The following is a 14,677-nucleotide window of genomic DNA, read 5'->3' as shown; positions in this document are numbered from 1 at the left end:
GTTTTTTTTTTTAAGAACAGGTCTCACACATTAGCCAAGGTTAGCCTGGATTTAGCTAGAATGGTCTAGAAATTGTGCCAGTTCTTCTGCCTTCTGAGTGCTGGCATTACAGTCATGACTTGTCATGCTAGGCCTGGCCTCATTCTTTAAATATGAGAAATTGTAAATGTAGTGTAAGATGACTTTGTGGCAACGCTTTGTGATAAATAATTAAGACATTGATTGGTAGTAAAAAGCTCCAAGTGGTAGCTAGGACTAAGGACTTCCTTTGATCTTTCCCCCCAAATGATTGGATTAAGTAAATAGAATGGTGCTTTGGTTTATTTAAAGGTTTAGTTATTTTTCACTAGATAAAATATATCTGTAGACTTTTGAATATTAACCTGGTGAACTGTAGAAGGTAGAGTAGAAACAGTGAGAACAAGTTGGCTGATAGAATAAAGTTTTTGTGGTTCTTGTTAAAAAATCATTTGTGTTTATAAAGTAGCATTTCAGTAATATCTCAGTAATAGTTTTTAACATTTGTCCCAGTCTGTCTGCCTGATGGAAGGCCTGCAAAACCCTCTGCAGTGGGCCTGTACCTAGTGTGCCCTGGTGTCAGCTGAGGTACAAGGAACCCCCTTGGTTCTTGCCCCTGCTACAGCACCTGCTAGATTCCAAGATGCTTATCTAGAGTAGAGCACCTTGCCTCAGCCTCTCCTGGGGATACACAGCCACTGCTGGACCAAGAGGTAGATAGGCTCAGAACTGGCTGCCGCCATGTGTGGAGGAGGCCCAGCAGCTGAAGCTGGCAAGCTGGGGATCTGGTTAGACTTTGATTACTTACCATTGATCTATTTGGTGACATGGAGTCTTATACTGTTACTCAGATGGTTGTCATACTCTTGGGCTCAGGTGACCCTCCCAACTCAGCCTTCGGACTGTGGGTGTGCGACACCACACCAGACTCCAGACCCTGACTTCACAGGTTTGCTCTGTAGCGCACAAAGGTCTTGATGCTAAGTTGTGGATTTTCAATGAGAAAGCATTAAATCTTTCATGGTCTAGTTAATTCTAATTCCAAAGGAGTAAAACAGTGGCCCCAGTGTTTTATGTTCTTTTGTGCTTTTCTTTCAGTTCTCTCATTACTTTGAGGGAATGTTTTGCTTGTCTGTGTTTGATAGAAAATGACAGTAGCATCTAGATCTAAGGTTTGTAAGAACCTGAAGATGTAATATGGCTTGGAAATAGGAGTGGGTGGTAGTAACACATTGAAGAGGCCTCTGTTAGTCCTAGTAGAAGCTAATTATTTAAAAATATTCCAAGGCCTGCATAAGAACCACTAGAAGCTGTAAGGCCCTGTCATGATAGAAAAGCTTGAAAGGGGCTGGGTAAGAAGGGAAGCATGGGAGATGAAAGGAGAGCCTGAGAGACCCGAGAAATAGGGTAGTTTACCAGTGCCTTTATAACACCCGTGGGATCCGGCTTTGAAGGGCCCTTATTTGGTGCTCTCTTTGGTGTTTGATCCTCAAGCCAGAGAGCTGCTAATAAATCTATATAGATTTATTAGTAGAAAAGCAAATTTCCTAGAGAAATGTAGATTCTCATGACAAAGAGCAAATTTTGTGCGGTTTTATTATTTCACTCCAGCTGCTTTCAAACTGTGATCTTCTGTCCTGCCTCAGTGTTGGGTTAAGGTGTGCTCTGTACATTGTACTCTATTTGCTTTACAAGTTCCCTTCCAGTCTTCCTAGTCGGAACGGTAGGACCTCATTTGAATGTTGTTACTGTGCATTGTATTAATCTATTAGATTAAGTCCACAAGTCTTTTCATGCACATTGAATATTTATGGATAGTGAAATTCTATTTAGTCTTAAAATTTGAACTTCTATTTGATCTAGTACATTAATTTGTTAAAAGTAACTTTATTTTCAATAATTTTTTTGTTTGTTTGTTTTTTGTTTTTGTTTTTCGAGACAGGGTTTCTCTGTGCAGCCCTGGCTGTCCTGGAACTCACTCTGTAGACCAGGCTGGCCTCGAACTCAGAAATCTGCCTGCTTCTGCCTCCCGAGTGCTGGGATTAAAGGTGTGCGCCACCACGCCTGGCTTTCAATAAAAATTTTTAATGGCTCTTTAACAAGAAACCTTAACCATGTCATGGTAGCGTGTGCCTGCAGTCTTAGCACTTGTGATGTGAAGGCAGAAGAATCATAAGTTCAAGGCCAGATTTAATAGCATAGTGATTTTTGAGTCCATTCTGAGCTAAATAAAATCCTGTCTCAAATCAAAACAAAACCACAAAGGCCTTATAGTCAAGTGAAGAGAGCTTAAGAAAGATATGATCACGTGTGAAATATCCTAAGCACTACCTGGTTTAAGCATAAATGGTTCTATGCAGATTGGATTTCTTGAAGAAGTCTCAGTAGAGAGAGACAATAGGAACAATGAACAGTTTTGGGTATAGGACCTCTAATATGTTTTAGACCTGAGGAATTAGGATATGTATGAACGGTTCTTACTGCATTCATATTAATGGTCTGTTGTTGTTGTTTGTTTTCCTTAGAGGAGGAAGCTGGGCTTCCGGACGTGGACTACCTGCGAACCATGACTCACATAGTCTTTGTAGATTTTGATAACTGGGCGAACTTTTTTGGTCATCTACCTGGGCATCTTAATCAAGGAACATTTATTTGGGGCTTTCAAGGTATGGTTAAGAAGGAAAGCATTAGGGGCACTCTTCTGAGAATGTGATTGACTTAAAACGGATCCTGTGAGCCTTGCTGAATAGACGGTGAAAACAGAGTTTGAGTGTCACTACTGTACACTATCTGCTAGGCTACTTGTTTGCGTTTATTTACCTCTTATGTGTGTGGAGGTCGGAGGACAATCTGGGAGCGATTCTCTTCCTACATTATGTAGATTTAGGGATCATTATGGGTCATTAGTGTTGGTGACAAGCACCTTTACCCACTGAGCTGTCTGGACGGCTGGTGCTAGGGGTTTTGCTGCTGTTGTTAACAAATTTCTGTGGTGTTAGCAAATTCATGTATCTTTCAGAATATATTGAAGAAAGATTCATTCAACACCTATGTTGTGTCAGGCTTTTAAAATGCAAGAAAGCAGGAGAGGAGGGTCGCATTTTACTTGTTGTGTACGTTATGACAGTTTAACATTAGCTTAAAAGCAAAGTGTAAGCAAGCAGGCTGAGAGGCTTGTGCTTGTTACAGGCTCACTGGAAAGTAATCTCTTGAACTGCGGGGGTGTTGTGACTTTTAGTATGTTATAGTTGTCGCTTTAATTGCTTTTTATGAAATACCATGCCACTATATACTTATATAAACCACTGGCTAGACCACGGGAAAGAATTCTTTGATTTACTGAGGTTTAGCATAGTGAGTATCTGATGCATTTTCAGAGGAAATAGCTTTAAAAGGTAAGGATTGGCATTAAAGATAGAAACATAGCAATCTGGTTAAAGTGATCTAATGTTTTATTAAGTCTAGTTCTACTGTCACACTTTTTAACTTTTAAAAATTCTTGATAATTTCATGTGTGTGTGTGTGTGTGTGTGTGTGTGTACATATATCTAGTCATGTTCACCACCCCCATTGCGATCTCACATCTCCCCTGAACTTCACAGAATTTCCTCCTTCTGTTTTCACGTCTGTCTCTTGCTGGCATGAGTGTGGGCGAGAGGTTGTTTAGTGAGCATGGCTAGTCTTCGCACTGACTACATCACTAAACCAGTGACTGCCTCCAGCAATCACGGTCACCGTCCAGTGTGCATTGTGGATGGGCCCACCCTGTGCAAGTCCTCGAAGTCGCCATGAGTTCCCAGTTGTGGCAGCCGTGCCATGTGCTGAGACTGCTTCAGAGCCTCTCACCATTCTGCTGCTCCTTCTCTCCTTGTTTCCTGGGTGTTGGAGGGAGTTAGGATTGCGCATTCAACAGCTGTCACCTCAGCACTCTGACTCCTCAGGAGTCTGATTTGACTCTTGCCCACACAAGAGAATTCCATCTGAGGAGGGCAGAGAGCACTAACATGAACATAGGCAGACATACCTAGAATGTGTATGCATTGTTTTTTAGCCGCTGACTTTGACGTACTTGTAAAACCTACCAAACTTTAAATTTATGTAGAATGACACCATTTGAAGAATGTTAGCTTTTGTTTTTCACTCTGCTCACTATCCATGCGAACTTCCAAGAAAAGTTATTTTTTATGCATATGTGTGTTTTGCCTCTCTGTATGCTGTGCACAAGCTGCTAGTGCTCATGGAGACTGAAAGACGCTATCAGATTCCCTGGACGAGTTATAGACAGTTGTGAGCTATCTTTGTATGCTGGGAATCAAACCCCTGTTCTTTGGAAGAGCAGCCTGCACTCTTAACCATGGAGACATCTCTCCACCCCTCACCCCGTGAACTTCTACATGTGTAGGCAGATTAAAGGAAGTCAGTCTCTGTTCCCAAGGTTGTAAAGTGACAAGATGGTGATGCCTGTTCCAGGACTGAGACAGCATGTCTTGTAGCTGTAGGCTTTGTAGCTGAACTCTTGGTCATCCTGTCTCCACCCCGCATGCCTATGAACCACCAGGCCTGGTTTATGAGGTACTGCAGGTCAGACCCCAGGCTTTGTGCATTCTAGGCATCTGCTCTGATAAGTGAGTTACAGCTGCAGGCCAGTCCTCTCACATTGTAATTTAGTGGAGCTGATAGAGTTCTCAGTTGCTTTGTTCCTTGCTTGACTATCATATTTTCTTCTAAAATGAATAGGGGGAAACACCAACTGGAAGCCTCCGCTCAGCTGTAAGGTCTATAGTCACCTGAGCAGGATTGGATGCTTCTTCCTCCATCCTCGCTGCAGTAAAAGAAAAGACGCCGCCGATTTTGCCATATGCATGCATGTAAGTAGGAGTTTCATTAAAGACTGATGCCAAGCTCTATGTGTCTGCATGTAAGTAGGCGTGTTACTAAAAACCAGATGGCATTCTAGGATGCATTTGGACTTTGGCCTTTGGGACTGTAATGGCAGCATAGATCGTCGTTATTCAGAGCTGATTTCCTATAAACCATTCTGTGTCAGGTCCTACGCACTGCTTTGTGTGTCTGGCCAGGAGCCCCACACCTGGACTTACATTTTATGTCAGTCCTGCAGATTTCCTCTGTACATAGCAAACTTAGTTATATGTGGAGTAAATAGTCAAGGTGATCCTGTACTTGCTGTGTACAATACACTTTTTCATTTTAATATCTGAAATGGAGAGGCACTGTATTAACTGTTGTCCTAAATGGACTTTGCATTTACATCTGTCTCCAGCCGACCAACCGACCCTAGTGAGTCTGCTGAGCCGGGGCTCACTCACTTCATACTAAGTCTTCTGTGGGAGCCCTCAGTCCCTGTGAATGGATGCTTTTGCAAATGTGTCCCCTGCTGCTTCAGCCTCAGGAGATTCTTGCTTCCTTTGATTGAGTCCTACAGCTCACCTTCTGACATGTTCCCTGTGAGGGCTTATGTGCTCTTCCTTGAGGAGATGGCCTTTAGGTCCCTCCCCGCGGACATGTAGATTGCCTGCTGCTTTCTTCTCAGTGCTTCCTCAGTAGGTCGTCTTGTAATTGTTGACATCTAACATTTGACTTTTGATTGCCCTATGTCAACTATTAAGGCTGGCTAGGTTGTCAATATAACATACTTTCCTAGATATGTGCTCCTTGTGAAATACATGTTACTTGATTTGAAACTCTTGCAGATTTTTAACAACCTGTACCGTTTGTTCCAACTTAGGCTGGCCGTCTAGATGAGCAACTTCCCAAACAAATTCCTTTCACCATCCTCTCGGGAGACCAAGGCTTTCTGGAGCTAGAGAATCAATTTAAGAAGACCCAGAGACCAGCTCATATACTAAACCCTCACCACTTAGAGGGAGACATGATGTGTGCCTTGTTAAATAGCATATCTGATACTACCAAAGGTATGCGGCTGCCATCAAGGTGCAAACCACCCAAGAGGAGGAGATTTCACTGCTGAGAAAACCAATAAACTGCTGTCTGCTAGTGAACTGCTGTCTGTTTCCTAAACCTCTGTGCTTTCATCCGTCTGTCTTGCTTGTCCTTTCTTATATACTTACATATACTTACATGTTTGTTTGCTTTGAGCAGGATCTCTTATAGCGAGGCTAGCCTTGAACACCTAATCCTCCTGTCTCTTCCTCCCAAGTGCTGAAAATCTCGCCCTATGCCATCATGCCTGGTATTATTACTTTCATTCTTTAGTGTTTCAGAATGAGGATGAATCACACTAATTTTCCACAGCCTTTTTTTATTCTAATAAAATCAGTGTACACTTGTATAAAATATGTATTAATGTCATAAAACATATTAAAGCTCAAATTCAGATCTTCACTGTTTCTAAGATTGCAAATTTATCTTCAGATTTTTAGAAACTGAAATATGGTCTGTCACCTAAATACATTCAGTTTTGTCCAAAACAGAGATGTTGATAGGTAAACAAGAAAGCAATGCCTAGAAGAAAAGTGTAGAGACAGAGCTTGGCTATGACACAGTGAGAGCTGTAAGCTGTAAGTACCTGGGGAGCTGGGCTCCTCCTCCACTCCTCTGCTTGCCACTGCCATGTCCACCTCTGAGCTTATCTGTGGTCACGAGTTTAGTTTCACCGCCCAGTATTTGAAAAAGAAAGTAGCTTTGGTTTTCCTAATTTCTGACAGGAAAGGAGAGAATATAAGAATGATAATTAAATGTTCTAATATACAGCTGTGGTGAGTCACACATGGTCCTTCTAGCAGTTCAGAGACTGAAGCAGGAGGATAGCTGTAAGTTGTAGGACACCTTGGGCTTTGGTTACAAAGTGAGACCCTGTTTCTAAAGGTAGCAACCCCCAAAAAAAGGCCCTAATAATGAGAAACATGAGACCTGTCTGAAATTTAAAAAAAGTAAAAATAGAAGAGAGTTGAAGATTTTGGCCAATGACCTCAGTGACAGGAAACCAGCTTCTTCTCAGACTGTTAGTAGATGGATTAGCATTTCCCACTTCGGTTTTTTTCTAATATATTTGAAACTATAGTTTTAGTAAAAACTCACAATGAAGAATGTTACTCAAATCAGCAATTATAGTGGATCCGTTGATTTTATAAATTATTATTTTATTTACCCTCCCCTCCCTTTGTGATTTGTAAAATAGTCTCTCATGGCCAAATTGATTTTGAGCTCCAGGCACTCTTGCCCCCACCTCTGAAGTGCAGGGTGTAATGTCATGTGCCACCATGCTCAACTATCCATTTTGAAGCAGTAAAGAACCTGGGCCTGGTGGCACATGGCTGCTAGCCACACCTAGGGAGGCAGAGCCAAAGGGAATTGGGAGTTGTCAGCCAGCTGTGACAAAAGGTCACCGTGTTCATGCAAGATTATAAAGGAAAGTGAATTCTTCCCTATTATACCAAGCCTTAGTTCTGAAGATTTTCTCCTACTCTGTAATTTTTATTTTCATCCACTTAGTCAGAGGTACCCCAGAGGCCCATCTTAGTCCGCTTACATTTTGTTCAGAAATCTTTAATGTAAGCTTCATGTTTCAGAGATGAATGTAACACCTGTCACCTAAGTTTTCAGTAAAATGGCTTTCATTGAGGGTCTACTATTTTACAACCAACACACTTAATTTTTTTTTAAGTCTTATTCAAACATTTAGAATTTAGACACATAACTTCTGTTTTTCAGTCCTCTTTTTTTAGTGCTATGGATTAGACGTATTGGATTATAAGTGTTTGGGGGTGAGGAAGCCATGATATAAGGAAGATTGAGTTACTTACCCATGGCCTCTGCTTGCCTTTTCGTCAGTACCATCCTGCCTGTTATAAGCCAGCGTCCGTGCTGGAGAGGGGTTCTCTCTACTCACCCACTTGCACTGTGTAACTTACTGCCTCTAGCCGTGTGCTTTAAGAGTGTGCTATAGAGCAAAGATGCTGCATTTTGTTTACATAAAGGTATATATTAGATTTTCTCTTTTTGAAGCAATCTTTAAGAATATTTATTGATTGATTGGTTTTTTGAGATAGGGTTTCTCAGTGTAGCCCTGGCTGTCCTGGAACTCACTCTGTAGACCAGGCTGGCCTTGAACTTCCATTTATTTTTATCAGAAGATAGAAATTAGTTGTGAGAGGTCTAGTGCCTCAAAAATAAATTGGCCCTGATGCTGAACACAGTCAGGGAAAGCAGTCAGCATTGTAAATGCCCTAGGATCCGAGTTGAGCCGTTAAACTAACCTCCCGGTCTTTGGGGCATCTCAGATTGTATATATGTAACCTGCAGCTCTGAGACGTGCAGTAGCAGCCCTGGCTGGCTGGCCGTCCACCTTACCTCCACTCTGCGTGGACAGTGTCCTCTCTTGAGAATGAGAAGCAAAGAGAACGAGTTTGCCACAGATAACTGTTACCTGATACTTCATAAGCAGTCTTCTATGAGGACAGACCTAAGACTTTGCTGTATGCATTTTGTTGTAGCTTTACTTTAAATGAGTAAGATCAGAGTAATAAGTAATTTGTGTCTGTAGAGCCAAAGATACAGACTTTTAAATCTATCTTAAGAGAGTGCATATAAAAGCTGCCCTGTGCAGTGAACATCTAGGCATCCAAGGCAGTACCATAGCTGTAGAATTAGGCATTGTTAAACAATTTTTGAAGTAAGTCAGATGGCCAATCTGCCTCTGGCCTCTGAGTCTCTATAGTCCAGTTAATTCTGTACAGAGGGCTGAAAGTGGAAGAATGTTAATGATTTTCTCAGTTTGTGCAATCGATCAGGTGGTTGAGGCCGGAGAACCTGCTCTGCAGCAGTGTGTGCCACACTTGGTTCAGACAGACAGACAGCTCCAAGTATTAGGACCCCCACCAAGAGGTGAAGCACCAGGGACAGTCTGGACCTGTTCTTTTGGCTGACCTAGACTTTACACTGTAGGCACAGAACCTGTTGATACATTTTTTTTTTTTTGTAGGTGTTTGTTCTTGTTGCTGGTTTTTCTTTTTTCTCTCCCTTTGTTCTCTTTTAAAACAAACTTCATTGCACTTTCTTACCCATGTGCACCATGGAGGTCACAGAAGCACATGCAGGCCGTGGGTCTCCTCCCCTGCGCGCTCAGGCGTGACAAGTTCCGTTAGCAGCTGAGCCGTCTCATCAGCTCTTTCTGTTTTTAATATCTGTATTCTAGAAGCTGGATTTTGTTTTTAAACCTAAATAAAATGTTTCTCTAAGACATTGCTTTAAGTATTTAAAGCAATATGTTTAAATAGCAAAACAAATTTCTGCAAAAACATAATGAAGTACAAAAATTTAATTTTTACTCAAATTGTAAGTAAAATCTTAATTTCTGGTGTTTTTCTGTGTTTTTGCAGAAGCAAGTACTAGTTATATTTACTAGTTATATTTATAGTTATATTTGACCTTAATTCAGTCCCTATTATATATTTGTGTGCTATGTATATCTTTCTTACATACAGCTGTATATTGACACATTGATAGATGTTCATTTAAATTTTGATTAAACGTGATTAGCCAAATATATAACAAGGTCATTGGTTATAGCAGAAGTGATTCCCTCCCCCAACACCTGGTCAATCATTGCAGTTTATAGAACCTGGGAGCTTCATTACGAAAGCCATTATGAAACTGGGTGACTTTGTGCCATGTTGCCATTGTCGGTTAAGGCTTTTATTTGTCCTTTATAGCGATGAGTGCCTCTGGTTTGAAAATATAAGCATTAACAACAAGCCCTGCTGGGCCAGCAATGGGGCACCACTGAATAAACTTGGTGTGAGAAAATCTTTGAAAATACTATCATTTGGCTAACCATGGTGGTTCACACCCAGGGCAGGACACGGTGTTTTCAGAGCTGCCTTTGCGTTTCTGTCTTGCAGAGTGTGACAGCGATGATAGCTCTGGCGTGAAAGGATCTCCAGCAGAGGAGCTCAGGGCCACGGAGGGTAAGACCTGCCACCCCAGTGTGTGGTGTCATCTTTAACAATTCCCTTTGCCTTCACTGTCCCAGTATTCCTTCCTCTAAAAAATTCTTCCTTCCGTAAGATGATTGAAAAGGAGATGTAGTCTTCGAAGGCTTGAACACAGTAGCAGGCTTTTGCAGCCTTTATTTTAAAACCTATGACTAATTCCAGGAAATGCCAGTCAAAATTGTGAATTTTAACTACCCACATATTGGGATGTTTGACTTTTGTGGTTTCTGGCTACCCTGGTCAATCTGCATTGTGTGCAGCTGGGTACATTTCAGAACCTCCCCCACTTTGTTATTTTTGCAATCCATTTTATAGTGAGGACATTGAATGTTTTTATGCTTCTTAGTTTATGGAAAGAATTACTGTTAAAATTTTCAAGTAGCCGGGCGTGGTGGCGCACGCCTTTAATTCCAGCACTTGGGAGGCAGAGGCAGGCAGATTTCTGAGTTCGAGGCCAGCCTGGTGTACAGAGTGAGTTCCAGGACAGCCAGGGCTACACAGAGAAACCCTGTCTTGAAAAACCAAAAAAAAAAAAAAATTTCAAGTAACATGCTGGAGACATAGCTCAGTAAAGTGCTTGCTCAGTATGCTGCATAGAGCCAGATGTGGAGGTTAACAGAGACAGAATCAGACACTTAAGGCCACCCTTGGCTGCCTAGTAATCTGGAACTAGTCTGGGCTCATGAGACCCTGTCTCAAACATTTAACAGATCAAAGACTCCAGAAGACAATACCTTAAGTTTCCCACTAGTGAAATTGAAATGCCAGATTATGTCCGTAGACAAGCAGAGGGGCGAGACAGTGTGATTTGTTTCCTGATGGTGCCTTCAGTCCAATAGTCAGCCTACAGCGTCCCCTGCCGCGGCAGGGATCTGAACCCTCCTCTTTCCTTTTCCGTTACATCACTGGTTCTCTCCCTTCCTCATGCTGCTACCCTTTAATACAGTTCCTCACGTTGTGATAACATCCAGCCACAAAATTATTTTCTTGCTGCTGCTTTTTTTTTTTTTAAGATTTATTTATTTATTATATGTAAGTACACTGTAGCTGTCTTCAGACACCCCAGAAGAGATTCAGTTATCATTACAGATGGTTGTGAGCCACCATTTGGTTGCTGGGATTTGAACTCAGGGCCTTCGGAAGAGCAGTTGGTGCTCTTAACCACTGAGCCATCTCTCCAGCCCTTCTTGCTACTTCTTAGCTGTAATTTTGCTACCCTTGTGAATCAAAATATAAATATCTGCTTTCTGGTGCTCGTAGGCAGCCCCTTTTAAAGGGTCGTTTGGCATCCAAAGGGCCATGATGCACAGGTTGAGAGCTGCTACACTACACAGTACACAGCTCGAATGTCATTTCCCTTTGATGGACTGGTTTTGCTTTTGTCTGGTTTTGCTGAGATGGTTGTCTTTTGCACTGTTGAGGCAACCTTGAACTCACAGTCTTACTGCTTCAGCCTCCCTAGTAGCAGAGATTACAGGTAAACACCACATACATAGATACATTTCGCTGGTTTGGGGCAGAGCTATAGCTGCTATCTGTAGAAAGCTGACTGTACCACACCAGGTTCACTTGAATCCTTGTCTTCTCATCCCTGCTGAGCTCCCTGGTGATGATGTTAAGGCCATGCTTATCACTGCTTCACCAGAACCTAGCACAGCATGAGCTACCGGTAATGATTGCTTGTCGGATAGATGAAGTTACAGTAAGAACTTAAAAGTGTGTTAGATCCACCAGACCCTGTCTTCCTGCTACTGGATAATTACTGCAACCTGTTTGAGACAAACTCCAAAAGTTTAGGACTCCTTAAATTAATGTCTTAATCTTTCCCAACAATGTTTTAACAGATGGTGTCAAAGGCAGGTAAATTTGCTTGTGGTTTTTGCTTTGTTGGGGCAAGCTAAGCTGTTCCCTCCTGTGATGGTTGTGTCTGTGAACCAGTATCAAATTCTGAACACCCAGGCAGCCACATAACGTGCAGTGGCTATGCAAACACTGGATCCAGTTGCCTGCCTTAGAGGCTGTATTATAGTCGCTGGCCCATCCTGCATACTTGGGTGTTTATATTCTTTTGCTGTGGATGGTGCTAGATTGATAGAATGACCTCTGGAAATCAAGTGTTACCTCTTCCATTCTTGATACAGATACAATAGGCAGTTAGTCACTTGACTTTTACAATCTAGTTTTGGAAAAACTATATTCCTAATGTGATCATTGGGCTTTTTGATTAGTTTTTTGACAGAAATTTCCCTGAATTCCAGAAACCTAAAGCCCACCTCTCCTTGTCTTTGCAGGTTACTCTGTGCTGGACCCCTCCGGCCAGCCACATGTGTGTCAAGCCTGTAGATGAATTAGTGATGCAAGGCTCTTCATATGGTTTCTGAGCTGACATCCTGTCCAGGCACATGCATGGCTTTATAAATCCTTCTTACACCAGACACTTTTGGGTGCCCTAACTTCCCAGAGAGACCCTGTTACTAAGTTTTCTAACCAGAGTTTAATGGTTGATTGTATGAGCAAAAACCATATTTTGTTGCAGTCTTTGTTGGGTTATTATTTCTGGCTTACAGCACATCCCCCCTATCCCACAGAGCATGCTACATGTTTTGTCCTGAGAGGGTTCTAAGTTAGGGGAAGTAGATGGCTGGCTGCTTTTCATTAACGTTTCAGGTAGTCTTGGGTTTAAATATGGGTCTGCTGTGCTCTTTCTGAATCTGGGTCCAGGATCCCACATTGAGAGCAGACTGCTGACTACCTAACAGTACTTACTGTTAATCAGGCATGGTCAGTGAGGAGGGCAGTAACAATCCCTCAGTGCTCTCCTGTTCTTCTGTTGTTATCTTTCCTTCCTTCCTGTTCCATAGCCAGCATTTAACATGTTTTCTTACATCCTCAGGTTTTCCTCTGTTGGTTTGCCATGTGTGTGTGTGTGTGTGTGTGTGTGTGTGTGTGTGTGTGTGTGCGCGCGCGTGCGTGCGCGTGTGCTGTGTGCGTGTTGAGGGTGGGAGTGCATCCCTGCATGTATGTGGCAGTCAGAAGACTCCTGTGGACTCCAGGAGACTAAGCTCAGGCCATCAAGTGCCCACCATACCCACCAAGCCACCTCTCTGGGCTACCTTGGGAATTCTCCCAATGTGTGTTGCTTTCTTACTTTGTGGCGCTTCTTCCTTTTTACTCTCAGTCTACACAGCTGAGCATTTCTGGCAGAGCAAAACCCTATCTATGGATTCCTAAGGGCATTAAGTGTGTGTCCTTCAGAGTGGAGTCTGGAGTCATCTTTTTAAATTTCTTTGTGTTTTATGCATATTAGTTTTTGCCTTCATGTATGTCTGTACACGACGTGCATGCCTGGTGCCTGCAGAGGCTAGAAGAGCGTTTCGGGTCCCCTAGAACTGAACCTGAGGGTACTGAGAGTTGAGCCTGGATCCTCTGCAAGAGCAGCCTGAGTTCTTAACTTCTGAGCTATGTTTTTAGTTCCAGAGTCCGGCCATTTTATGTATACATAGATTGGAAAGGCACAGCAGTCAAGCTGTGAAGTTGACCCTGTGTCTGCAGCTTTCCTCTCTCAGGGATGAACTTTGTTTTGTTGCAACCTTTTTATGGCTTTCACTGCTTTCTTTGCAGGACTCCACTAATGCCTTTTTACATTTTTAGGTTGTGAAGAGTCTGTTTTAAGAGACTGTATGGCCATTCAGGAACTTGACTGCATTTTAAGTTTGCTACTTGGAAAGAAATGTGTTAATAAAACTCAGACAACACATGATACTTGTCTGCTGTCTGCCCTATTTTAAAATCTTTTTTTTTGTTTAATGCAGATGTGGAATTAGAAGAAGCTATCAGGAGGAGTCTTGAGGAGATGTAATTAAAGATATTACCACACAGCATCAAGTGGCCTTGAAGAGACTCAGGAAAATGACACCTTGACCCTGTTTTCTAAAAGAGACCAGGAAGCTACTAGGATAAATGTATCACAAATGTGTTATTCTTTTCTATGTTCAGAATCTCGTATTTGCTTTGTATTTTGTGCTATTGTGTAAATAATGAATGGAAGGAAGAGAATACATACCAATGGAAACATAAACTCATATTCTAATATGATGGGTGACACGTTTCTCCAACTAACGTAGAATTCATGCATTTAGGTTACAGCCGTTTTCTAGGAGGAAAGGTGTGTAAAGTTCTCTTTCCTTAGCATTGCATCTTTTTTTGTACTTTACAAATGACTCTTTTATTTTTTTAGGAGTGAAAATGAATATAAATAAAAGGTGCCATAACTCAGTTTTTTCCAGAAATTCTCTGTGTTATGTGACCCTAATGTATAATATACCTTGGAGATGACTGTTTATGATTATTAGAAGAGAGCGATACACATTGATCACAGAAACAGATTCAAGTCAGTGAGGTTCCATGTGCTATCATGCAGCTGTATGCTTGCTCTGATTACAGTTGCACCTTACCACAATAAAAACATCTTTAAAGCAGCTAAGATGAAATCTTTTCTATCCCTTTCAGACTTTTGTATGATTTGGAATCAAAGTATATGCATAGACTTAAACTTATTTTAATATAATTTTTTTATATAAATATACTTCTAAAGAAATAGGGCTGAAGTCTAGTCTATTCAGGAATAATTCTTAACTCCTTACAACTTCAGCTTCATGTGGGCTGTCTAGTTCTTCATTGAGTTG

At 41.8% G+C, this 14,677-nt stretch overlaps 1 protein-coding gene across 4 annotated transcripts in view; it reads left to right on the top strand.

Moving 5' to 3' along the window:
* The window catches only part of Znf451 (zinc finger protein 451), a 53,938-nt gene extending 39,468 nt beyond the window's left edge, over positions 1–14,470 (top strand). For 3 of the 4 annotated variants that reach the window (XM_021156802.2, XM_021156724.2, XM_085836123.1), the window contains exons 11-15: positions 2,544–2,684; positions 4,756–4,886; positions 5,765–5,951; positions 9,900–9,965; positions 13,805–14,470. In XM_021156802.2, the coding sequence (XP_021012461.1) occupies positions 2,544–2,684; positions 4,756–4,886; positions 5,765–5,951; positions 9,900–9,965; positions 13,805–13,851 (572 nt within the window). In that variant the 3' untranslated portion in view covers positions 13,852–14,470. The remainder of the gene's footprint in view (positions 1–2,543; positions 2,685–4,755; positions 4,887–5,764; positions 5,952–9,899; positions 9,966–13,804) is intronic. The other variant, XM_021156863.3, reaches the window with a different exon arrangement.
* The last annotated feature ends 207 nt before the right edge of the window (positions 14,471–14,677 follow it).

Source organism: Mus caroli, unplaced genomic scaffold, assembly GCF_978045245.1.
Source record: "Mus caroli unplaced genomic scaffold, Mus_caroli_1 scaffold_1, whole genome shotgun sequence".
In the NCBI taxonomy this organism is placed as follows: domain Eukaryota; kingdom Metazoa; phylum Chordata; class Mammalia; order Rodentia; family Muridae; genus Mus; species Mus caroli.
The sequence above is the reverse complement of the archived record's forward strand: the minus strand, read 5'-3'. Positions and strand labels throughout refer to the sequence as shown.